Source organism: Eubalaena glacialis, chromosome 6, assembly GCF_028564815.1.
Source record: "Eubalaena glacialis isolate mEubGla1 chromosome 6, mEubGla1.1.hap2.+ XY, whole genome shotgun sequence".
NCBI classification, from domain to species: Eukaryota; Metazoa; Chordata; class Mammalia; order Artiodactyla; family Balaenidae; genus Eubalaena; species Eubalaena glacialis.
In genome coordinates this window covers 96,114,070-96,140,446 of record NC_083721.1, presented here as the reverse complement: position 1 = coordinate 96,140,446, position 26,377 = coordinate 96,114,070, and the positions used below count along the sequence as shown (strand labels likewise).

General features: G+C 37.6%; 1 protein-coding gene across 3 annotated transcripts in view; it reads right to left on the bottom strand.

The window, feature by feature from the left end:
- Positions 1-26,377, bottom strand: part of PLD1 (phospholipase D1) — a 202,206-nt gene that overhangs the window by 69,915 nt on the left and 105,914 nt on the right. For 2 of the 3 annotated variants that reach the window (XM_061193433.1, XM_061193434.1), the window contains exons 9-16: positions 25,893-26,045; positions 22,670-22,819; positions 21,880-21,963; positions 12,149-12,230; positions 5,354-5,464; positions 3,256-3,456; positions 2,001-2,214; positions 1,295-1,408 (exon numbers count right to left, since the gene is read on the bottom strand). In XM_061193433.1, the coding sequence (XP_061049416.1) occupies positions 1,295-1,408; positions 2,001-2,214; positions 3,256-3,456; positions 5,354-5,464; positions 12,149-12,230; positions 21,880-21,963; positions 22,670-22,819; positions 25,893-26,045 (1,109 nt within the window). The remainder of the gene's footprint in view (positions 1-1,294; positions 1,409-2,000; positions 2,215-3,255; positions 3,457-5,353; positions 5,465-12,148; positions 12,231-21,879; positions 21,964-22,669; positions 22,820-25,892; positions 26,046-26,377) is intronic. The other variant, XM_061193435.1, reaches the window with a different exon arrangement.

Genomic DNA, 26,377 nt, shown 5'->3' with positions numbered 1-26,377 from the left:
GAAAACACTGCACTGGACGTGTATCCAGTTTATTAGGGAGAGGATCTCCATCAACACCTGAAAACCACCCACATTGCTGTCCCTAGTTCACCACTATGGGGATCACCCCTCTCAGCCTGCCATCAGCCTGAATTACTTAACGTATTCTGCACCCAGCTTGCATCTTCTTTTCCACTTGCCCCCAATCCTGTTGTCAGCAACACTAGCATTCAGTCCCCTTGACTTCATGTTTCACAACTTCATTCCTCCATCTCATCGTCAGTCCTAACGCAGCAAAGCCACACTCTGGAATTACAAAGCAATACCTGGACCTGTTTGCAACCTTTTATCTTTAATGTTGCCCCGGCATGCACCCCTGACCTGGCTCTCTGGACTTCCCAGTGCCCTGTCTCAGGGCTATGACGCTCTACGGAGCGCAGAAATTACTGTGAGCTATCGCTGAATCCACATAGGCATCAAGGACTAGCTGTATGCTAAATAAAGAAAATGTCTCCCCATATATGCTCTTCTCCATATTTTAATGTATATCAATGTTGTTTACGTATTTTATATCAGTGTGATTTAAGACAAACAAATTTACTTAACAGTTACATTGGAGCTTTAGTTCACTATATACGGTTAATCAGTTTAAAAGTTGTAGGGTCTCCAGACTACAGAATGCTGGAACCACTGCTCAAGGTCCAGCTTAATGTTCAGGGTCATTAGCTCCTGACAGCCACAAGTGACTCACAGCCAGCCATGCTAGCTGGGCTCTATCTCAGTCATCTCCTAAATAGTACATAGAACTGTGGCCTTAAGAATTTAGCCAAAAGGTCCTGATGACTATCGGCATATCTGCTAAATCACAAGTCTGAAGCATGACTTCTGGGAGACTGATAAACTAGAACTTCTCTGGGCACATCACTTATCATCTCTAACCCTGCGCTGGGTCATCTGTAAAAAGGAGATAGCACTGTTATTACCAAGCCCCACAAGTGCTCGGGGCAGTGAGTGGCAGAGCCTGCACACAATAAATGCTAGCTTACAATTTTACTGTGGTTGCTATTTATGATGATGATCACTTGTCACTAAATCTGATCCATTGCCGAATTCCTCTTCATTCCACCATATTTTAGGCCCTGATTAATTTATTCAAGAACCTAGTTCTTACAGAAACTTATCAGATTATCAATTCTAAAAATATACGTGGGGTGAAAACTGTGAGAACAGAAAGCCAATCCAGAGACACAGTCACTCTGCTCATGCAGCAAAAGCTGAAGCCTACAGAGATTGTGGCGCTTCACACATCACTTACCAACGTTAGGTCTAGTGAGCCCCTGCTCAGACTCACCGGAAGAGCGAAAGAGTTTCAAGTGGGGCTTTAAACCATGGATTAAATTCTGACGACTCCTACAGTGATTACAATCACCTGGAGAAAGTTGAGAGTCCTTTCTTTACAAAGAGATATAGATATATATAAATGTATCAAGTTTTCTAAACTCAGAAGCAGCTTCAATCATTTTAAAAACAAGGCAAGGCTATAGAATCAGTCACAAATTCTGTGCAACAGAAAACTGTAGAGCTTTAAGACAAATCTTCAAGAATGGTAAATTTATAAGATGTAGAAAATCTGATGTTTGAGGATACAAGCTGGATGTATTTCTGGATAGAAAGAGACATGAAATCTCTTATATGAAAAGTTTATAAAGTACGCCTAATACTTGTCTTTTTCCTTTATAACTTGGCATTATTTTAGAAATGCTTAGTCATTCTGCAACCATTAGAAGCATGAATTGTGGTTGTTATGACTAGTGATGTGAATAAAACAATAAATCTGTTCTAAAATGAGTCAAACAGAGCCATGAAATGGCATGAGACTGAACAGGATGATATAATGACTTCTCAGCATTGTTCACTTTACTCCATTATAGAAGGACAAGTTCTGCAAACAGGTATACAGTGTCTGGCTATGGAGGAACAGAGCATAGTTGAGATAAATTCCAGTGCAGACGATGACTTACTGGAGGCGCTGTCGAGGCTGCTGATGCTGTCTGTGCTGCGTAGGTGGTGTCTGTGCAGCTGCCTGTAGAGGCTGAATTTGGAGAACTTTCTGGGCTTTCCTATTCCTTTCAGTTTTGAATCTGCATCATCAACAGTCTTCAGGACAGGCAGATTTTTGTTAGATTCGTTTTTATCTTTGAGGCTTAAGGATTCCATAGACTCTGTTGTTTCAGCCTGAGAAAATTATTTAAAAAAAAAAAAGAAAGAAAGAAAAGAAAAGAAACTGCATAAGATAAGCTGCACTGTGGCCTTCTAATTCCAGTTAAAAGTTTACACATGATGGAGGCTCCCTAAGAGACACACAATAACATGTGCGAGGTCAGCCACAGGGCAGTGGGCGATTCTTGTGAGCTGTTTAAATACTTCCAAAGGGATACCAGGAAGTCCATTATAGTTCCTCTTTCACTGGGCCAGAAATTTCATGCCAATTAACCTTTTGGTTTCAAATACAATTACGTGAGTTATACTCACTGTTGAGCTACTGAACTTCTTCCTCTGATAAATATTAAGTAAGCGATGCTTTTTCTGTCAATTATTTTCCCCATTACCTTTTCACTAAATCTCTGTTTTCCCAGAAAAGTCACCAGCATATACAGCAGTAAAATAAGATGGAGTCCATCAAACTTTTTAATAAGCATACTGATATTTTGGCAACCATTTGAGTTGAAATAATAAGTATACAAATATAGGCATACAGAGATTTTGGCAGCTCTTGATTTGAAAGATACTTTGAGAAGTTATTAACCTCCTGCTTTCAAATAGAATTCCCTAAATGACTCCAGACTGACCTATCCTATTTTTGTATGTCTGTAAGACGGAAGATTTCAAAAACCTTGGCAGCTAATTGTAATAAGGTTGCTTATTTAACTTAAAGTCCAATTTTGCCGCACATTTTTGTTTATGAACTTTTTTCCCAAATAGGAACTAAATCTTTAATTTAAATGGAAAGCAAAGGAACTGACTATGAGATAGCACATGCTCTATCAAATCTGTTTTCTCTTCTTACAAGAGAAGAAACTGAGATTAACAGATGCATAGTTACAGACTGACTAAGTGGTATTTGAAACCAGGTCTGTGTTGGACTCAATGTTCTTTACCCCTCCAGGGATATGCCACCTCTCATTCAATCCATCAGTCAACCAATCACACTATTAATACACACTTATACAAACTGTGTCCCTTATATGCAGTTCCATAAAGGTGAAATTTACTAACTGTGAGGGAACCCAGAGAAGGTCCCCCGGTGACGCGCGTCACGCTGCCCACGTCCGTGAGTCTGTGTTCATTGTCATCCCACCTTCCATAGGCCAGGTCAATCCCACCCACAAAGGCCATTGACTGGTCGATGATGACGAGTTTCTCGTGATGAGCCCACAGATATACACTGGATGACACATGATCTGGGTGCCTCATCACCTTGAGAGGAAAAAAACCACACACGTAATATGCTCTCTAAAATGTCTTTCATATTATAATAAAATAGGTCTGTTTACTCCCCTGAACATTTCCTACAATTCAAATGCTATAATGTGCTATCTATACATCAAAGAAAATCCCCAAACTTCTAATTTTATCCTCAGTATTTAGCAGAGTATTTATTTATTTTATCCTCAGTATTTATCCCTGGATACTTTTCAAAACTCCCCTGACCACCCTGGACCCGTCACATATGGGGGAAGCTGCCCTTTATCTTGAAATTTGGCCGCATATTTCAATAAAAGTCAGCTCAATGGAATAGCAGATTCCCTTTTCCCCCAAAAGGGTTATGTTATATGTTATATAAAAAACACTAAAACTTTTTAGCCTACACCTATCTCTGACAAAATTTTTAATAAGTATATTGATATTTTGGCAGTCATTAAGTTGAACTAGTAATCATATTGATATAGGGATATAGATGTTTTGGCAGCTCTTGATTTTAAAGGTAATTTAAGAAGTTATTAACCTCCTGGTTTCAAACGGAATTCTCTCTAAATAATCCCAGACTGACCTATTTTTGTATGTCTTTAAGTAGAAACATTCCAAAAACTCTGGAGGCAACTTTATTTTTTAATAACATGTTTTTATTGTGGTAAAATACACATAAAATTTACCGTATTAATCTTTTTAAGTGTACAGTACAGTGGTATTAAGCATATTCATATAGTGCAACCATCACCACTATCCATCACCAGAACTTTTTATTTTGCAAAACTGGAACTCTATACCTATTAAACAAAAACTCCTTGTTCCCTCCTCCTCACAAAATCTGGCAACTACCATCTACTTTCTGTCTCTATGAATTTGACCACTCTAGGTATCTCATGTAAATGGAATCACACAATATCTGTCTTTATGACTGGCTTATTTTACTTAGAATAATGTCTTCAAGGTTCATCCATGTTTTAACACATGTCAGAATTTCCTTCCTTTTTAAGACTGAAAAATATTCCATTGTATGTATATACCAATCCATTATTGAGAGTATGATATTAAAGTGTCCAACTATTATTATAGAACTGTTTTATTTCACCCTTCAATTCTGTCAATGTTTGCTTTATATATTTTGATGGTCAGTATTAGGAACGTAAATGTTTATAATTATTACATTTTCTTGTTGCATTGAACCTTTTATTAATATATAATGTCCTTCTTTATCTATTGTAAACTTTATTGATTTAAAGTCTACTTTGTCCAATATTAGTATAGCCACTCCTGCTCTCTTTCGGTAATTATTTACATGGAATATCTTTTTTTAATCAGGTGAAATATATAATCATTATATACTTTAAGCCTGCTGAAGATTAATTCATCGTCTTGATGTAGCTCAGTGACTGGGCGACAATATTTACTGATAGGCTTCAGGTCTTTGGTAAAATATCAAAAGGCTTTTTTCAAATTGCTTACCATGTTTATTCATTTTACTAGTACTTTATACAAAGTGCTTTTAAGGAGAGCACTTTAAATCCTAAAGGAGTTCTCTTTGTTGCTATCAGTGTTCAAGGGACATCCCAGGGAGATCACATTTAAGAGGTTCCAGGATAACCTTAATGAGGAGTATAGAAACTTGACAGGGCTCTTAAAACAACTCTAGGAAGAATGTTCTTGGCTAAACTATCAGGGTAAGAGAAGCAGAAATGAGAACTCTGCTGACTCCATCAAGATCAGAAGTATAAGAGAGTATAATTATTTTATTTCTGAGAAGTTCACAATATTACTTATTCAAAATATACATTAGGGAATTCTAAAGATTACCACTGCTCAAAGTAAAATGTATCTGAAAAACTACAGAATAATAAAGAAGAAACATTGTTAAGCAAGATGACCTGAATACCTTTATGTTGGGGTGTAGATGCACCAAAGTCCTCTTGCTGTATTCACTATTGATTCCAAGAGCGAGTTCCACCTCTTTGTAGAGCATAATGAAGATCCGCACCCCCTGTTGCTGTCACAAGAGAAAACACAGGGAGGAATAAGAATTTCTGGAGGTAGGTTATGATTTTCTTTTTCTTCTTCATTTCCGGGGCATTGTACTTTCTAAAAATTTTTTTCTATAAACAAGTATAATAAAATATTTAATGAAAAATGCAATACAAGAAGGTGAAACACAAGTGTATATTAAGACACAAATATAAAAAATAACAATTTATCTCCCTTCCATTCTATGACTCGTCATACTGAGACAGTCAATATTTGACTAATTATAGCCAGAAAGTTGAAATTGCAACTTTAAATACTAAAAGTATCTGATAGTCTTACAACTTTGAACATCTCAGAACACTTGACATTGAGGAAAGTTTTGACCTGATTCATGTTACAGGATTAGGATTTCTGCTTGTTTTTATTATACCACAAAGAATTGAAATAACAGTGTTTTTAAAACTCTGATGCAATAAATTATGCTAAACATGCCTTAAATGTTTCTGGGGGTATTTTCATAGAATTTTTCTTTATTAAAAAATTATTTCAGTGGAAAAAACATTTCTCGGTCTTCAGAGGTGAATGTATTGGTTCATACTCTTAACCCATAATTAAATCATTAATGTCTATTTCACCACTGAAATGACTTCTTCAGAAGTCAGCTTCTCTAACATTCAAAAATCCCCGAGTTTTAGCAGCAGCACAGAAATTAACATTGATCCATCCTTAAACCTTGGACCTAAAAGAAAGTAGACAAGGCCGTTGTGAAGGTCAAATTAAATCAAAATTGCCTCATAAACTTTAATATGCTATACAAATAATATTTATTCTTAATATTAACCATCAAAAAAATGTCCAACAGCTGGTAGTATAGAAAAGTACTAGTATATTCTCTCCTAGTTCTGGGCGGTGACAAGGTTTTAGCTTATGATAAATTGCCTGACACCTGAATGTCCTCCCCCATCCCTGACCGCTTACACAGTTCCGCCACCAACATACAGTTCCTCCAGGAAACCCTATCTTATTTACCCCCACTTCTTATATCACTTTTTTACTTTTTAGGTTTGCATCCTCAGTGTTGCTGTGCAGTTTGCAACATTTTAATTTGCATTTACTGTACCCAGCAGCTCTGAAAGCATTCTGAAACATATTACATGCATATTGAGTACTGTAGCTACACCTAGGCATTTAATATCCTACAGATTTAAGGCAAGAAGTTTTCCATAATCCTTTCTAGAGTATTTGAGATGCAGGCATATCTAATAAACTAGAGTGAATAACTTAGTTAGAGTTTAAATGTAATCCATGGTAATTAAGTATTGTTCATAATGGACACTCGAGTCACAAATTTAAGAAGCCTTACTGGTTGAACACATCTAATTTATAAGAACTGGATATTTTTGCAATGCTATAAAAATGTGAAATAACATAGGAGTTAATATTTTTAGGCTGCAAGCTGTAAAATCTTGGAGTAAACCAAACATATATACAGTTCCCCAATGTTGCTCTGCCAATAAAAAGCATATTTTGGCCCCTAAATCCTTATAATAACACATCACTTCAAAATACTAACTCTATCTTACTTGGTGTTAGTAACATCTGAAAAGTGTGCATATTTTTGAAGGGATACACTAGATTTACATTCTGGGCTGCATTAAAGAAATCTGAGTACTAAGAGAAGACCCATTCTTGCTCTGAAAAAAAACAGGATTAAAAATACATATGTCATTTTATTTCTCTGGTTAACAGCTGACTTTTGGAACTTGCTTGTTATTTATTATATTATGCAACTATTGTTGTAATCAAGTACATAAGTACAGACTTGAGTAAAGAAATAAGGAAGTGAAAGTGCAGGCAGGAAGTGAACAGATTAATTTCTAATGATCTGGCCAGTGAGCACTCTAAACGAAAACTAGAACATTATTTTATTTTTCTCCTCTACTATTCAGATTTACTTTGCTATTTGAATATTTTAGGATTCAGCACTGAATAGCAGTTAAAAAAACAGCCTCCCATTGAATGACATAATATAAAGTTTAAGACCCCCAATTTCAACCTAAATTATAGAACGTTACACCTGACATCTTTCATCACAGTTCATTTGTTTTAAGTGGATGAAATTCTGCTTCTTAGGCTTATGAGATTATTACCCATGAAGTACAGTAACTGAAAATTAGGAACTGGCCTGAATCTTACAATTTTCCATTTATCTGCTTAACTAATGGATTTTTTAAATAACAGAGATTTTAATGCTAATGGATTATAGCATTATCCTCCATCTATTAATACCTGACATTTTCTTCTATACTGTGTCTTTTCACATTGAAATAAATAACTCTGTAGGAAATAGGATAGAGACTTTTAAGTCATTTTAGCTTAAATAGAAATGACTAATAAGGAAGTAATTAAATATAAAAAGTTCATTTTTATGTAGTCTGGTTTACAATTATTTACTTACGTCCATGTCCACAATAAACAGTTAATTAGTGACAAGATTCCTGTGATAATAAAGCAATAAATTCCTCTTCTTTTGGTCAAGGCATTACAACACTGCCATAAACTCTAATCTATAAAGGGCAAAGCAAAATACGTCCCTTGGGAATGAAGGCATTTGTTGGGCCATAATAGTGCAGACTTATACAAAATAGGGGAAATATTTGTGCAAAATGAAAGCCAAATTAGAAAAAAAAGGACTGATGTTAATTCTGTAATTTCAAAAATACACTTTTGAAGTATCCAATGTTTTACCAATGCCTTTTAGTGACCCCAGGGGAAATTACCTTTTGCTCAGAAGAAAAGTATTAATAGGGGAAGTAGGAAAACAAATAGCCTGGACTTGACTGTGCTTCTTACGTTTCTATGCCATGTTTCTTATCTCTGCTGAAGTCAACTAACCCAAGGATTCCACAGAATAAACTTTATGACACCTGAGTTTAAAAAGATAAAAGTTCTATCCTCTTTTCTAATTAGTTTTTAAGCAAGTAGAGCAGATATAATACTATTAAGAGTAGGAATTTTTAGGTGCTTTACACATACAAATGCATGTGAAGAAAATGAAAAATAAACATCTCTTATAGTTGAAATCAAGAGACTTTGCTTCTGAGCCAGCTTTTTCTCTGATTGTTCAAGCACTGTGGTCAAAATATTTTCTAAATGTAGCTAAGTTTGTCCATTGCCTAAAGATAGCTTAGCTAACACACCTCCAGGATCATCACTTGTCAAGAGCTTCCCCGGTGGAGGGGGGGATGGGAGGTGGAGGAGGTGTGCGATATTTTAGGAACATGCAAAGTAAAGGATAAAAAAAAATCGTATCCTCACCATTTAAATGCAAGCAGCACTGGGATGTAAGAGCACACATGCTCATGCGCCTTTTTTTAAAGCCAGTTTTGTTCAAAGCACAGTCCTTAAGGTTGAAGATCCCTTCCCTCCTTCCCTGCCATGCCCTTCTAGCCCACCATTTTGGTAAGATTCCCTTTGATTTTTCTCTGCAGTGATGTGATTATTCATCTCGTTTGACAAACCTGGACATCTTTCCCTCCTGTTGGTCACTGACTGCAACTCTAGAATGTGTCTTGTGGCCCAGGACAGAAAGAAATTAACCTGACGACAAAATCCTCCCTGAGAACCTAGGTTCTGTTAAGTCTCCAGGTGGCTGCACTTGAGAATCTTTTGGTGCAAGTCTCATCAGAAATCTCACATATTTCTAAGGTTAAAATATACAAATTGGATACAGGGATGCAGTTACGATAACTATGATGCAACTTATCTCACCTCTTAGTGCAATAAATGCAGAACTGTGAAAACCCTGGGATGCTGCTTTGAGTTAAAGCAGTCTGCCTCTCAACATTGGCTTACACTATTTTAAATGATGACATTGCATATCAGAAGGCCAAAGAAACAGGAAAATATCAACTTGGCTATTACCAGAGAAACAAAATATTGTATTTTCCCCCTAAGAAACATCCATTAAAAGAAATGTTTGCCTATATGTTGGCTATAAGGCAGAGACACTAAATTTCTCCCCAAAGATCTGCACAATCAGATAGAAGAAAAAAATAATTCATTTCAATCAACCTTGCGGACCTCTGGGACCCATTAATGCAAGAAGAAATGCTATTTTAAACCCAGTACTTTGTGAAGCTAGTGGCTTTCAGAAACTAAATTATTTATGTGAAGCAGTGTTTACGAGTGTATGAAATGTCAATCTGGAATGATCTGAATGTTAAAAATTTAATAATATTGTGTAACTGGATTAAGGAAGAGCAATTCTCTTAAATGTACCACTGAGAAATTGATATTTAATAGTATTACTATTTCCTTAGGAAATTAAAAAAACCATTTCAGGCAATTTAAAAATTACAAGTTTCAAAAAGCAGATGAAATTGAAACAAACAAAGCACGGTTATCAGGCAGCACTATTTACCTGGTCATGGTATTCACCTGGTACCTCACAGGATTCATGGGCCGTAAAAGCAAAGAGAAGCCATGATAGTGACAGAAAAGGGACCTGGACAGATATGCTGAGGGGAATAAACAAACACACGCCAGCTACCATGAAGTGGACGACTAGGTTTGCAGGACGTGTCTCCTGAGCCCTGATCTGGCAACTAGCTTTCTGGAGTGTACTTAGATGTCCTGTAGGCACCTCACACGCACGTGATCTAAAATGTAGCTCTCTGACTCTGGGTTCTTCCCACTTCCTCCTACTACCAGATTCACCGCCCCAACACACCATTTTCATCAGATCACCCTTCTTCCATCATACCCCCCCACAGTTGTTCCCCACTGTCATCCGTAAAGTGCAAACCACTGGCTTGACTCACAAAGCCTCCACATCCCTACTGCCTTTCCAGCTTGATCCCCCATCCTACCTATGCTAACACTCAGGTGTCATCAACTTTGTCACCTTGCTGTGACTGACAAGGCCTTATGAATTCCTGCATCCAGCATGTTTCCTCATCACACTTCCTATACCTAGAAAGCTCTTCTTTTAAAATTTCTGGTTCATACCAAATGCCCTAAATTCCTCAGGTTGTGAGGGGCTTCCACATCAGACCTACCCAATGCTCTCCCTCCTGCTTTGAATCTTGCCACTGTCTCTGTACCCAGCTGACTCTTGTGTAGATTTTTAAGCTCCTTCAGGTCAAGAATCGTGTCTTTTATTTTTGTACATTCCCATGTGATTAGCAAAGTGCCCTGCACGTAAGAGGCATTCAACAAAAACATGTTAATTGAAACCTAAAAGAGTAAAGTATCGGATAAGTACTATGAGGAGAGGATTTTCTGTTATGATTGATGATCGCTAGGCAAGGCTGGAAAAACTTATTAGAATGGAGTTTCTGGAGTTTACTTTTAGAGGAGAAATGGGAAAGCTGCCATTTCACGGAGAGAAACATGGAGAAAGCCCATTCAATATGTAGAAAGATGTTTGGTAAGGCTAGGACTAAGCCCAGGACATGAGTCCTTCAGCAAGCCCTCCACGGGCGGGGATGGAATCCTATTCACACACATGGCATCCTTAGTAATTAGTGTAGTACCAGGCTCAGAGAAGACACAGTAACTGTATGATGGGTTATTTAATGAATATGCAAATAATGCTTTTCAAGACCAGAATTTCCAATTTTGTGAATGGAAGTCTGTTGAGACAACAGATTAGACTAGCCTTGAAAATGATGCTGTTTGGCAGAACATGTGTCTGAAATAAAGACAATCAACTTCTTTTGCCTTTAATATCAACAGTGAGGTCTGCCTATCCCCAGATATCCTAAACTAAAGGCATGGGGAAAAGACATTGAAAGAAGGAGGAAAGGTGAGTGGGAAAGGGGTAGTGGAATGTAGAGGATGGAAAAAACGAAATAAGTGATGGCTGTGAGAAATAGAAAATATTGATACTAACCCCAATTACTTAGGACCTACAAATCTGCTAGAATGTTTAATGACAGAATTCTAAAACTTAAGACAGTTTCAAATAATAGTAAAAAGGCTACTAGCACTCCCTAATTTGGACATGATTAATAATAAATTGAACTTAATTCAACTATTCTAATTCAACTTAATTTAACTTGGTTGAGGACCAACCACATAAAAAATTTCATTAGAAATATGAATGTAAAGTAGTCATTGGTGAGCCTATACTGCTTCAGTTGTTTACTTTTTATAACAAGAAAAGCACACTCAATGCTCACCCAGGATCTACAGGGTCACACTATTTCACACTATTACCATGAACTGTCCCAAAACTGGAACCACCAATTCTTTATGTCCTTCCATTTGACATGCTTCAACATCAGCTTGACCCCATCTGACTGAAATCATTCTCAGATGACTCTGAATTTTGCTCAAATGACAAAATAATGAAAAATAAATAAATAAAATTCTATGTTTCATTTCATCATTTATTACTCAATGATGAAATTTTATTACAATTTTTTGCCTAACAAATCAGCTGCCTACAACTGATTAAAAAACAAAAAATTAGAGTTGGTAATATAATCCACGCTGTGAATTAGGTAAAAATATTTATGATTCAAAAGTAATGGGAAAAAAATCAGAACCAAATGAACTTGAAAACAGTAAGTATTCTACTTTTTGTCAAGCTCTAAAGAAAAAAGTTATAAGTGTATTATGAAGGGCTTTGGGGAAAAAAAGGCATTTCAGAGGCAATAAACTTTTAAAAAATTACATCAGCATTTGTTAGGAAAGTACATACTGCTTTTCGCTTAAGAATGCAGTCCAACCTCCAACGATTTCCTTCAACCACTGGACGTTTCAGGAAGATTTCTGGACTCAACCTGAAATCATGAAACCAAGATTTCAAGAAACTAAAACAAAATATAAAGTTCTGATTGTGTCATAGGAAGCAGAGGCAATTTTAGCTCAAATGCCATCACCATCCTCCACTGTGGCAGGTCATCCAAAGTTCCACTATGAGTCCACGTACAACTTCATATGGGAACAGCAGCCTTTACCCCAAAAAAGTCAATTTCAATTTCTCTGTCTTACTCACACATCATACATAGACACACTTGCAGATACTATTGACTGTCCACCTTCTGCTTCCTTGCTGTCAGAGCCCACCTCCCATGACTGAACGTGAATATTCTAAATAATTGCTTTCCCAGACTCCTGTGCAGCTCCAGCACAAAATAACACAATCCTGTACAATGAGATATATGAGGAGGTACACAAGGGGTTAATGGAAAAGTTCTTTCTCTGATGAGAGGAAGAGACACACGCACACACACAAAAAAAACCCAGGAAAAGCGGCTCTAGGATGGATGTTGTATGGGGGTGTGATGCTTAGACAGGTGCAGCCAAATGGAAATTTAAGGGCAAAGCCAGAACCCTGAAATCACTGGATTACTTCACCAACTTTAGTACTGCCTAATTTTAGATTTCTCATTCAATGAGACAAATCCTCATTGTGTAAGCCACCTTTAGTTGAGAATTCTAGCAACCTAGGCCAAAAGTGTTCTAATAGATAAACATGAACACTGACTTCCTATACCAAGCAGTGTCCATGGGAACCTGGGGCTTTCTGAGCAGGGAAGAAGGCGGGCTTGCTGATAGATGAACTTTTCCCAGTGTGAGAATGGACCCCTGGGTTCTTCTCCTTAGTAGTGCCACAAGCAGCACAGTACAGGAGTCACTCTTTCCCTTGGGGGTGTGTTCAAAATTATTGCCTGAGTTAAAATGGTAAGTAGTGTACCTCCTCTATAATGGGAAAAACAAACAAACAAAAAAAACAATAAAGAAAATTTCATCCACTGAAATGCTAGACCTGGAGGAGTCGGGTAGACTGTGTAAGGATCAAAGCCTTACAGAATACTAGGGTGGAATACTGGCTTAGCCAGGGAGTCTTCTAAGCATGTGAAAACAACAGGGTTTTAAGGAGCTAAAGAGATTAAAAGAAATGATTTTACGCTCTGTTTCATTCAGTTAAAGAAAATAAAAACCCAGAGAAAAAAAGTATCTAAAGAAACTCATATTGGGTAAGATAAATAAGAAAACAGACAAATAGAAGGGTGTGTACAGTATAAATATTAACATATTTAGTTTAGAATAGGACACAACTCAAACAAACAAAAAAAATGCAGCAACTGATAGGAAAAGATCTAAGATGAATTAAAAACAGATCTGTTTTAAATAGAAAAGTGTGTCATTGGGCACTGCTAGTTCACTGAAAGTAGGACACACCCAACAACATATATACACTTGCAATTTTTGATGTACACATTAATTATGGGCTCGGAGGGCTTCAGTTTTGGGGCCATTTTCAGGTCTATACTCTGCAATTAAGTCTTTATCATCTTTTTTTTTTTAAATCTAAAAGCATTGTGTACCCTGTACGCAGAGTATTCTATTAGATGCTTTGGAGGATGTTAAGCAGGCTCTCAAGGAGACATGGATTTTGAGGATAATACATGAAAAGATAAAAATAGTCATGCTATAAAAACTGACAGTCATGCTATAAACAAAGTATAAACAAAGGCAAGGAGAGAATAGCTATGACCCACAAGCATCATTATGTCAAGATCTTTACTAAGTAATTATTAGCTAAGCAAAATTCAAAAGAATTGTGTAATACATTTCATTGAGTTTAGGACACCAATGACTGTAAGATGCATCATTACTGTGTGTATCACTAAGAAAGAAAAAATAATGACAGCTATAACTATAAGATGTTATTGAGTGTATGATGTATTATGACTTCAGAGCTGTTGAAATGTGCTTCTAAGTAAATGCTCCTTTTAGAAGATTTTATAGCTGTAAATGCTTGTATGAGAAAAAAAGCTTAAAATCGATAATCAGAGCTTCCATCTTAAGAAGATAGAAAAAAAGAATAAATTAAGAAAAAGTAAGAAGGGAGTTCCCTGGCAGTCCAGTGGTTAAGACTTCGCCTTCCAATACAGGGGGTGCGGGTTCGATCCCTGGTTGGGGAGCTAAGATCCCACATGCCTTGAAGCCAAAAAACCGAAACAGAAGCAATATTGTAACAAATTCAATAAAGATTTAAAAAAAAAAAAGAAAAAGTAAGAAGAAGGATGGGAATAATAGATAAGAATGGAACTCAATGCAATATAAAACAGAACAACAGTAGACAAAATTCAATGAACCAAAATCTAGCTCTTTGAAAAGATTAATAAAATTGACAAACTAGCTAGATTAAAACAGAAAAAAGGAGTTTGACTATCTTAGATTTCTTATTTAAGTGGGAAGAAATAATATCAATCCTACCCAAACTCTTTCAGGAAACAAAGGCAGGGGAAATACCACCTCATACAATGAGGCTAGCATTATCCTAATACCAAAACCAAACAAAGACAATCCAAGAAAAGAAAAAAATTAAGTACAATATTCCTTACAATCATAGAGGTAAAAATCTTTACCAAAACATCACAACTTATAAAAAGGATAACAGATCATGACAAAGTGGGGTTATTTCTAAGAATGCAAGGTTGGTTTAAAAGTTGAAAATCAATCAATGCAATTCAGCACATTAACGGAAAAAAAGAAAAAAATGGTCATTTCAATACACGCAGAAAAAAGTCTTGACAAAATTCAATACCCATTCAGAATAAAAACTCTCAATACATTATATATAGGAAGGAATTTCCTCAAAGTAATAAAAGGTACCTATTAAAAAAAATCTACCTAAAGCATATAATAAAAGATTGAAAGCTTTTCTTCTAAGACTGAGAACAAGAAAGATGTCCGTTCTCATCACTTCTATTCAACATTTTACTGATGATGCTAGCCAATGCAATAAGGAAAAATAAGAAAGAAAAAGAAAAAGAAAAAAAGAAATACAAGGCATGCAGATTATGAAGGAAAAAGGAAAACTGTCATTATTCACACATCACAAGATCATCTATGGGAAAAATCCTAGGGCAGCTACAAAAAAGCTATTCACACTAGTAAGTGAACTAAGCAAGATTGCAGTAAATAAGTCAATATAAAAAATCAATTGCATTTCCATATGCTGGCAGTAAATAATTGGAACATGAATTTTTAAAAATACCATTTACAATAACATAAAAAAACACGAATTACTTAGTGATAAGTGCAAGACCTGTATATGGAAAGTACAAAACACTGATGAGAAAATTTAAATAAGATCTAAAAAAATGGAGAGATATACAGTGTTTATGAATTGGAAGACTCAATACTGAGAAAGAAGAAAAAATTTGACATACTGTCTAACCAGTGGTGATTTTACCATTCTTTTCCCTGTGATTTCTCAGTTGGGAGGGAGAACCTGGAAATGGGCATTGGCACTGGTAGAGAGAGCCTCAGAAGTCCTCTAGTTCAGGCTTGAGGAGGAAGAGTGGGATTTCCTGACAGTGATAGGGGTGGCAGGGAGGGGCCCACAGGCATCAAAAATGAGGAAATGGAACTTTCCTCTCCAATGGAAGAGCTGTGGTTCCAAGAGGAAAATATAAATATCCATTGCTTGGCTCTGGACACAAAGTGTCATTGAAGAAAGTGTGTGGCAGAGCAGGGTAAATAAAGCCTCTTTCTAGCAAGAGGACTAAAAAGGGAAGCCACAGGCAACCCATAAGGAGTGGGTATACCATGGAGAGAGAGGAGCTCAGAAAAGCAATGCTATAAAGTTGTTTATGAATTTCTAGCTCACTCCTAAGTTGCCCGTGCATGGGTTTGGTCCTAATATTATGCCAAAGAATTTGAAAACTGGAATAAGAAATAGACCACTGACCAAATTGGCCACTAGGTGGAGCACATGGGGGGGGCAGATCTAAACAGCACTGCAAAGGCTTTGAAAACAAAACTGACATTAAAAACACACAGATAGAAGACTGGTTGGAACATTCTGCATGAACCCAAATGGGCCAGTTTCCTGCTAAAACAGAAATATCAACGTTCTCTATAAGATTTAAACAAGACCCAGAGTCATAATATTCAAAACTTCCAGAATACAGTAAAAAATTACTTGGCATACAAAAAATCAGAAAAATCTCAATTTGCAGGAAAGACATTCAACAAATGCCAATGCCAAAATGACATAAATGTTGGAAAGAATCAGTGAACTTAAAGACAGATAAAGAGAAATTATCCAATTTGAATAACAAAGAAAAGATTGAAAAAAATTAACAGAGCCTCAGAGACTTGTGGGACAATACTAAAAGACACAGTTTGTGTCATCAGAGACTCAGAAAAAGAGGAGAAAGAGGGAAATGCAGGAAAAAAGTTTGAAGAAAAAATGGCTGAAAATTTCTCAAATTTGATGAATGATATAAACCTACAGATTCAAGAAGCTCAGTGAACTCCAAACAGGATAAATTCTAATACCATAATCAAACTGCTGAAAACGAAAGACAGGAAGAAAATGTTGAAAGCACTCAGAAGAAAAACAATGCATTATTTAAGAGGGGAACAATGATTCAAAATGACCGCGAATTTCTCATCAGAAAACATGGAGGCCAGAATGAAGTGGAGCAAATTGTAGCTAGACTGTATAAAGTTCTTCTACAGTTTAGTAATAAGAAAACAATCCAACAAAAAAAGAAGAAAAGTAAGATTTGAATATGTTTCCAAAAAAGCTAAACAAATGTCCAAAAGTTACAGGAAAATATGCTTAACATGAAAAGACGTTGTTAATGCAAATTAAAAACACAGTGAAAGACTACTACATACCCTTTGGAATGGCTAACATTAAAAAAGACTAACAGTACCAAGTGCTTGCAATGATGAGGAGGGATGAAACTCTCATACATTGCTAGTACAACCACTTTGGAAAACAGATTGACACTTTCTCATGTTAACCATATATTTAACTCCTAGTATTGATATAATACAGTAACTTGAATCTACTTTCTAAGACAAGGGTTAGCAAACTGTGCTCCATGAGCCAAATCTGGTCCATCGCCTGTTTTAGTACGGCCCATGAGCTAAGAATGGCTGCTACATTTTTAAAGGGTTATTAAACACACACACACACACACACACACACACACACACACAAAGAAGAATATACATCAGAGACTGTATGTATGTGACCTGAAAAGCCTAAAATATTTACTATCTGGCCCTTTACAGAAAAAGTTTGCCAACCCTGTTGAAAGTCAGAGGCTTTTGAACTTTTTGGGTCATAATCCACAGGAATACATTATGAATCCACCCCAATATTTTCATCTATCTATCTATCTACTTACCTATCAATCAGTCTTCTACTGACTACTGAAATAAAAATTTCACAAAATAATAACCCTTACTGCCACTTAAGTTGCAACTTGCCTTTCTCTTATTTCCTTCCTTTTCTTATCCTATTTCATTATTTAAATAAAATTCTGAACATAACCCACTAAATTCTTTTTTTTTAATAAATTTCTTTTATTTATTTATTATTTTTGGCTGCGTTGGATCTTCGTTGCTGAGCATGGCCTTTCTCTAGTTGCAGCGAGCGGGGGCTACTCTTTGTTGCGCTGCGTGGACTTCTCATTGCGGTGGCTTCTCTTGTTGCGGAGCATGGGCTCTAGAGCGCAGGCTCAGTAGTTGTGGCGCACGGGCTTAGTTGCTCCACGGCATGTGGGATCTTCCCGGGCCAGGGCTCGAACCCGTGTCCCCTGCATTGGCAGGAGGATTCTTAATCACTGTGCCACCAGGGAAGCCCAGTTCTTTTAATAAATAATTACTAAAGAGTCGCAACCCACCATTTGAAAAACATAACATTAAAATCAACTTAAATGTGTCTCCTACTTAGAATAGTCTTAGCTTGTGAGCCAGTCCAAATGAAATGTTGAGTCTGTTTTTCACTTTATAGCCTTTGTCTCCAGCCCAAAGGAGACCTTGTTTCTGTTCCCCTTCCTCTGATAAACTCCCCCTTTAAGTATCTTTGTTTATTGTTTTTCTTCTTTTTCTCCAGTTTTACTAATCCAGTCTGTCTCTGGCCTGTTTAATGCACGGACTCAGTACAGACACTGTGGCAGACCCCACCTGCACCCTCACCACCGACAGGCCAGGCAGAGAACCAATCTAGGCAAAGACTCAACACATGTGCTCCAAACATCCCTGCTGACCAGTGGGAATGAGAGTCACCATCATCCAGAGGAAAGCTGATCTACGCCACGCTTTGTACATCCGTCCTAAGTTAAAGCAACGGACTGGAAGCCACATCTTGGCACCCAGCCTCATTCTAGGACTCGCTCCAGGGAACACTGGGTAGTTCACAGGGGACGTGAAGTAGCACCAAGCACAGAAAAGACATATGAGACATGTTCTCCTGGTAGATACAGAGAAACAAGTGAGGAATGCTCACTCATCTTTACACAGAAACTACCTCTTTTGATACCTTCAACTTCTAGCTAGGATTTACTCTTCACCTTAATTTTCAGATAGTCTGGGCTGTTTAACGAATCATTCTCTCTTCTAACCTGACAGCCTACCTTAGAATTTACCTCTTCAGAAAATTTCTTCTGACTAAATCTATCCAAATCTGATTATTACTTTATCCAGCACCTTAAAAAAATCCAATCTGCACTTTAAAAATGTCCGAGCTAAAAGGGATCTCGCACACCATGCGGTGCAGTCGGCTCCTGGGAGAGGCAGCTCCGTGACATGTGGGCACTAGAGCAGACACACTGGATCCAAGCCAGCACCAGCACGTACAGACCGTGTGGCTACGGGCAGTTTCCTAATCGGCCCCACTGAGCCTCACTTTTCTCATCTATAACACAGTCCCTGGCGTTTAGTAAGAATTCAACAAATAGTAGCTACTTAATGTTATTCAACTATGCCTTAGAAATGACCCCTTATAAAGGTGAATATGACTTGTCCCAAGTTAGTAATAGTAAGGCCCCTAAGGTGGTCTGAGCAGAGACTCTCACCATTCCTCTCCTGGACCACAGCAATAACTCGCTAAATGGTCTCTATAACCACTGTTCAATTCATCTTCTACACTATAACCAAAATGGTCCCTTTTAGAAAACAAATTTGATTAAAATTCCCATGCTTAAAAATGTTCACTGATTCCCTGTGTTCAAGGGACTGCACTGGAGTTCAAAGGACTCCAGTGTTCAAAGGATGCAAACTCTTTAGCAGCTCATGAAGGGCCCTTCACAATTTGGCCCTAACCCGTCTTTTGAATGCTATCTCCACCCATCATCCCAAAGAATGCTATGCTTAAGCTGTTTACGACCTCTACCTTCCTCCAAAATTGCTGTGCCCTCTCACCCCTCTATGCCTTGGTCCTGGTTATCCCTCTGTCAAAAACATTCACTGTCTTCAACTGGACAGCTCCATCACCCAGGACTCAGGCCAGCATTCTGTCCGTTGAAGCTTCCACAGCTCCTGCAGGCTCAGTCACTGCCCTAATCCATTGTTCTACACATGACTTCCTGACTCTCTCTTGTTCCAGGGTAGGGGCTGCTTCTCTTTCATCTTTCTGTACATGTGGCCTCCTTCAGTACCCGTCATAGAGGCTGCTCACTAAATAGCTCTGCAATGAATGAGTGAATAAATTAACAAATGAAAAGATGGATGGTTAAATGAATTAACAAATAAAGAAACTAAGAGCTTCTAGGTCCCAGGTTGCTTCTCATTTCACTAAATCTGCCTTTGGTTGCATACTAATTGTTTTAGAAACAGATTAACACAGTTTTCACTCATGTATATGATGTCTCTTGAATTAGACTGGAAACTTCTAAAAGTCATGTGCACCTTCTCACTATGCTTTTCACTCTCTCAGACCCAGATATATCAGGGTTTGATAAAGTTTCTGAATGCTCTCTTTTGCAACATACTTGCACAACAAGTATTTTCTTCCTTTTTATGAGGGAAGTTCCTGCAAAGGTTTTATTTCAAAGAGAGTGTTGTAATAAGATGTTATCCTAGTGCAGTCACGAAAAAGCAATAACCTCCTGATTTATTTTCTTGCTGACAGTAGAAGAAAAAACATTCAAGGTTCCATCTCTTTAGATGTTTAAATGAGTCTGTATTTTAGTGTTCAGAACCTTCAAAATATATATTATTTGCTTGTGTAAAACATGAAAATATGGGCTCAGTGGAAATGCTATTTTCAGTCTCTTTCATGTCCCTGTCAAACTTTCAGAAATACTTTTTAAAGGAACATACCTACTACATTAAGCTTGAATCTACTCTCATAAGTGTTTAGAAAGTATTCAACCAAAGAGATAGCTTCTAAGTATGAAACTTTCCTGGTAACTGACTGAAGAGACAAAATTTGGCAAGAATATAAAGGCCAAGATTAAGGTCCTCCATAAACATGAGAATAAACAGGTTCTCAGACATGCTGACTATCACACACCCTATCTATTGACTCTAGATCAATCGTTCTCAACCAAGAGGGACTGTGCCCTGCCAGGGGACATGTGATGACAGCTGAAGACATTTTGGTTATCACAACTGGGAGCTTACTACTGGCATCCAGCGGATAAAAGCCAGGGATACTGATGCTTCTAAACATCCCACAACAAACAGAACAACACCCCCATAATAAAGAATTATCTGGCCCCAAAGGTCAATAGTGCCAACTGGGAAAGCATGCCCTAGAATTATAGATTTCCTCATCACTGAGGCAAAACAGTAGCAGAAGATGCGTTCACATTCCTAATTACTCTCCCCTCCCTGCAAAACCTAGAATTAGGAGGAAATGAATTATGACGATATTTTCATAGTTCAGTACAAGAGAGCATTTGGAAGGAAACAGGATAGGGAAAAACAGGGGGCATTTCAAGCAACTGAGTTCTTAGAAGGAAAACATATTTAAGACATTTTCATTTCCATTGTAGCAAATGTTAGCATCTGCAATGGGTTTTAACTATCCAGGCATATGGATAATTGGAACTAAAGTCAGACTACAAAGCCTGCACCCACTCCAGGAGGAAAATTTCCCAAGAGCTAAATGAGTTTTAGGTACAAGACTTTCAGTGGCTTTAATAAACATAATAACTCTCATGGATGATTTTAAAGGGGATTAGAAAGTTGAAACCTGATGCATCTCCAAAAAAGCTAACCATTACAATGGATATTTTAATAGCAATAGGCAAATGGGAATATTCTAATTTCAAAGGGACAATTCAGAGGAAGCATATTCATTGGACCTCATGACAGACATAGCAAGATGAGGAAAGATACCCAGGGAAGATTATTTTCCATTACCTCTACACCTATATTTGCATTGCAAAATAATCTTTACTAAAATGAATATTGGTTATCTGCTTCCAAATGGAAAGACAAAAACAAAACTGTTCAAACTAAATATTTTAAGAATATATATGGGTGCCAGGTTTTTTGAAAAGACCTTTTAGTGGAGGCTACTACAATTAATTAGTTGAGACTTTGGCCAAACCATCTGTGAGTACTGCTGTCTTTCCTAATGTACAATTCTATAACAGCACAACACTGTTCTATATTCCTAAACATAGAGACCTCCAAACAAACTCCCCAGGGACAAATACTAACCACCAATCTGTGATAAAAATCTCTTCTTTTGCCTCTTCCATTGCATTCGCCACATCTTCAAAATATCCTTTGGCATTAACATACCTGAAAGACAAGTTTTCTGTTTCATTTTTTTAACAAAAAAAAAAAAAAAAGGAATCTATCGTATGACAAAAGAGAAGATGGAAGCCACTGCCTAGAGTTTCTACAAAACCAGCAGTTTACTTTGTATAACTGGAAACAAGGATTGAAAACAACATCTTCTGTCTGTTATGTAGGAAGTACAGTAAATAGACAGAAGTAGGCAACCTGATTCTTTTCTGCTGAGAGAATAACAAATTGATTGGTCTCATCATCGTATGGGGTCAGATGAATTCTCCCATCCTGTTGAACTCACACGTGGTTGTTCTTCTGAGACTGAAAGCAGACCAGTTTCTAATCCATGGGTAGAAAAGCATGCTAAGCAGGATTTCATTTAAAAGAAATACCTGGCAAGTAAATTCTCTTTCTTAAATTATGGCTAATGACTTAAATAAACTTTCCATTTGCATCATTAAGAAAATGTATGAAGTTAACTTTTAAAATCAAACTTCAAAATCTAAAGCTAGCTATCTAAAGCTCTCTGTAAAAAATCATAAAAACAAAAAGTGGAAAACTAAGTGCTACTCAGGTAGTCCTATAAAGAAAGGCCCTTGTTAAGTATAATGCATAATATCTTCACAGCTTCAAAAATTGATTCCAGGTGAATTTAGACCACTACAATATTAAATGCTATGACTACTGTGATAGTCTTAGAGCAAAAAGATCTTACCATTTAGCTAAAGTGTTCTCTTGGATAGCAGCATAAGACCCAAATCGATGATCTTTGAGAAAGTTGGGGCCATGTTTATGGATGAATTCTTCTATAGCCCCTCCCCACCACCGAGCATGTCTATAGCTGTTGCATTTTAAAATCAGTGTCCTTCAAAGAAAAGCAAAATGTGGAAAAGAATGGTCAGTCTGTGTTCTCTCTTTAAACAATTTAAGAATTAAACATGTCCCATTTTGTTTTGTTACCGCAGCAAACATAAGTTGAAAATTTTAGGCAAAGAGCACCTTACCTATATCAAAAAAGCAGATTTTTAAACATTTTTGGCAGGATTTAAAACTATATTCAACGTAGCGAAAACAAACCTTCAGGTTACTTATTCCCTCATTCACTTATGCAAACTTGTGTAAAGGCACTTATTACAGGCCTTGAGCTCGCTGTGCTAGACTGTGAGGAGGACAACGGAAGAGACGTAAGGTGAGGTCCTACATCTAAGTGTTAGAGAGTTGTTGGCTCCTGTAGAGGATATTTCCCTCGGGACTGCCTGGTGTCCATTCCCTCAGCCTCCCTTCCCTACTCTGCGTCCACCAAAGCCAACAAAATGGCATCTTCCAGCCCCTGATCTCAAAGATTGGTTCAGGGATGAGGACATTAGCCAATTCCACCCAACAAGTGAGAATAAATGCAAGGACTTGCTCAGAAATGCCAGGAAGAGACTCTTTCCCTTCCACTGAACTTGGTTTGCGTGTAAGAGGCAGCCATCTTGCTACCACCAGGGGACCAGCCTGAGGATGGAGCAGATCCCAGGAGACAGAGCTGAGAAAGGCCAGGAAAATGCATCTCAGTGACATAGTTGGAAGCTTGGAATCAGCCATGGTTAACGTGGCTTATTAATGACTTCTGAAGTAACCCAGATTGCACTGGAGTTTTCTACTGCCAATGACTAAACTATCCTAAGTGGTTACAGATTTATAAGTGCTGAAAAAAAATTCAGAGTAGGAGCTCATAAAAAGTTATTACATGACAAATGTCAGAATGGGTGACTACCACCAAGAGGTGGGAATAAGTTATCCAAATTTGAAGTTCAGAGAAAACAAGGTGTTGGAGCCAGCGGTCTCCCTGCCATTTAGGGAGAAACCCCCCTCAGTATAAAAGCCCTGTGAGTGAGGAGGGAGAGTTTGCCTTTGGGGGGAAATACAATGATCCTGATGAGAAGCAGGGGAGGGGCTATATTCACAGACCCCAAAATAATTATTTATAAAGATTAGGGATGTCCAAACATCCTAACATTGATGCTTGGCTTTTGTCTGCGGGTTGGCGAGGGGCGAGGTGAGACGTGGTGGTGCTGGGAGCAGTGAGGCATTCTCCATCCGCCGCCGCAGGGCTGACACAGGACTCTGCGGGCAGGTCAGGAGGGCATGGAAAGTACCTGTGCTTGAGCCAACATGCTAGTACTACTCCAACTGAGTTGAAATGCCTCTGAAAACCAGCTATGAGAAACAGATATTGTAGAAGAGATAGTGACAAACAGTGGTCTTATCACAGGATGTGAGCCAGAGTTAAGAAAAAAAAAATAACCATTCCAAACATGGAGACAGGAAGGAGAAAGGTGAAGAGGAATTTAAAAATGTGTGAGAAGGGATGGTGAAGAGAACTGTCTCTATAGAACTGAAAGGCTGTATTAGGGAGGGGTTGCCAATAAAGGCAGAGAGATAAAAGGCCTCAGATTGTAAATGGAGGAACTTAGGCTTGTTTGATACAATGAGGAGGACCACTTACACCAGGGAGGAAGCAGATGAAACCTGGATCTGTATGGATTCATTTGGCAAGGGTGTGCAAGTGAGTGAGGATAGGAGATGGAGATAAGACGGCCAGTAAGTAACTGTTATAGCGACCAATGAGAATTGTGGCCTGATTTCTACAGTCCCCCAGAAAACAGGAAAGTATAGTACCAGGAGAGAGGTGGGGTTTTTTTTGTTTGATTGTTTGTTTGTTTGTTGGCCGTGCCACGCAGCTTGTGGGATTTTAGTTCCCTGACCAGGTATTGAACCTGGGCCCTGGGCAGTGACAGCTGAGAGCACAGAGTCCTAACCCCTGGACCACCAGGGATTCCCAGGAGGGAGGTTTATTGGCAGCACCACTACATTTCCAATAACCAATCCTGAACCTTCTATTGTCAGAGATCAGGAAGTTCAGCACTTTTTTTCACACACACAAACACACATGCAAACATATTACTAAGAGTAGCATATTTATATAATATATATATATTTAATGTCTGTGTATAAAGAGAGAAATTATATCTATAAGTATCTATATACATGAGGCTGAACTTTATAGAGACAGATGTATATATAAAGACACACGTATATTGTATAACTACAGTCTTCCAGAAACAAACATTTATCAACACACACACACACTCGCTAATAAAATCTATAGTAAATGTACAGTTGAGTATCCTTCAAGGTATCTTTCTTAAAATCTGTATGCAAACAGAATTTTTGTAATCAAATCACTTTTTACATGTTTTGTTAATAAAAGGATATCAATTTATAAAGTAAAATTTTACTTTTTAAAAATATGAATTATTACTCATCTGTTTGGTAAATTGGTATTATTGGGTAGTCAATTTTGTTAAAATAGGCATATATTTTATTAAAACAGGCACGTAGCAACACATGGGATCATTTATTCTGACTCGTGTACATATGTAATTCACATCTTAAAAATATACAGGGCTTCCCTGGTGGTGCAGTGGTTGGGAGTCTGCCTGCCAATGCAGGAGACACGGGTTTGAGCCCTGGTCTGGGAGGATCCCGCATGCCGCGGAGCAAATGGGCCCGTGAGCCACAATTGCTGAGCCTGCGCGTCTGGAGCCTGTGCTCCGCAGCGGGGGGCGCCGCGATGGTGAGAGGCCCGCGCACCGTGATGGGGGGTGGCCCCCGCTTGCCACGACTGGGGAGGGCCCTCGCACGGAGGCGAAGATCCAACATAGCCATTAATAAATAAATAAAAGCACACCTAGTATAGTGTAATTTAAAAAAAAAAAAAATTGATTAAAAAAAATATACAAAAAGAAAAGTAGTTTCATCACTTTTGATTGAGAATGAGTTCTAAATAACAATTTTCTAACATCTAAATTATTTTACCATCTTCTTCACTTAAGGTTGGGAGAAAAACTCTGTTTTTAGAGAAATCTTTTAAAAATATTTCCAATTTGTACCTTGAAAGATTATCAATTCGGAGTCCATATTTCGTCTCCGTCTCCTTCTTTCCCACCTTAACTCTGAATTCTTTATCTACCAGCAGGACGAAGGCAATAGCACCGCTGTCTGGTTTCATATATAGTAAAAAGGAATCTTTTACTATCAACCACCTGTAAGAAGGAAATAAGTATTTTTAAAGTTGTACTGAATTACTGAAACAAAAAGAACAAATTATTATGACATGTCTGAAGTAAACACTCTAGCAGACAGTAAACATAACTTTATTTTTTACACAAGGGATCTATTTTTTAAAAAATATGAAAACACTATAAAACAAAAAATAATAAAAAATCTTCCTATTATGTTTTTCTGAGAAGTACTGGCACCAAGCAATTCAAAACAATTCATTAGCTCTTTAAACACTAATGGCAAATCCTGGAAGAATGCCCCTGATATGGGCAGGCAGAGCTAATAGGATGCAAAGCAGGTGCCATAGTTGTTC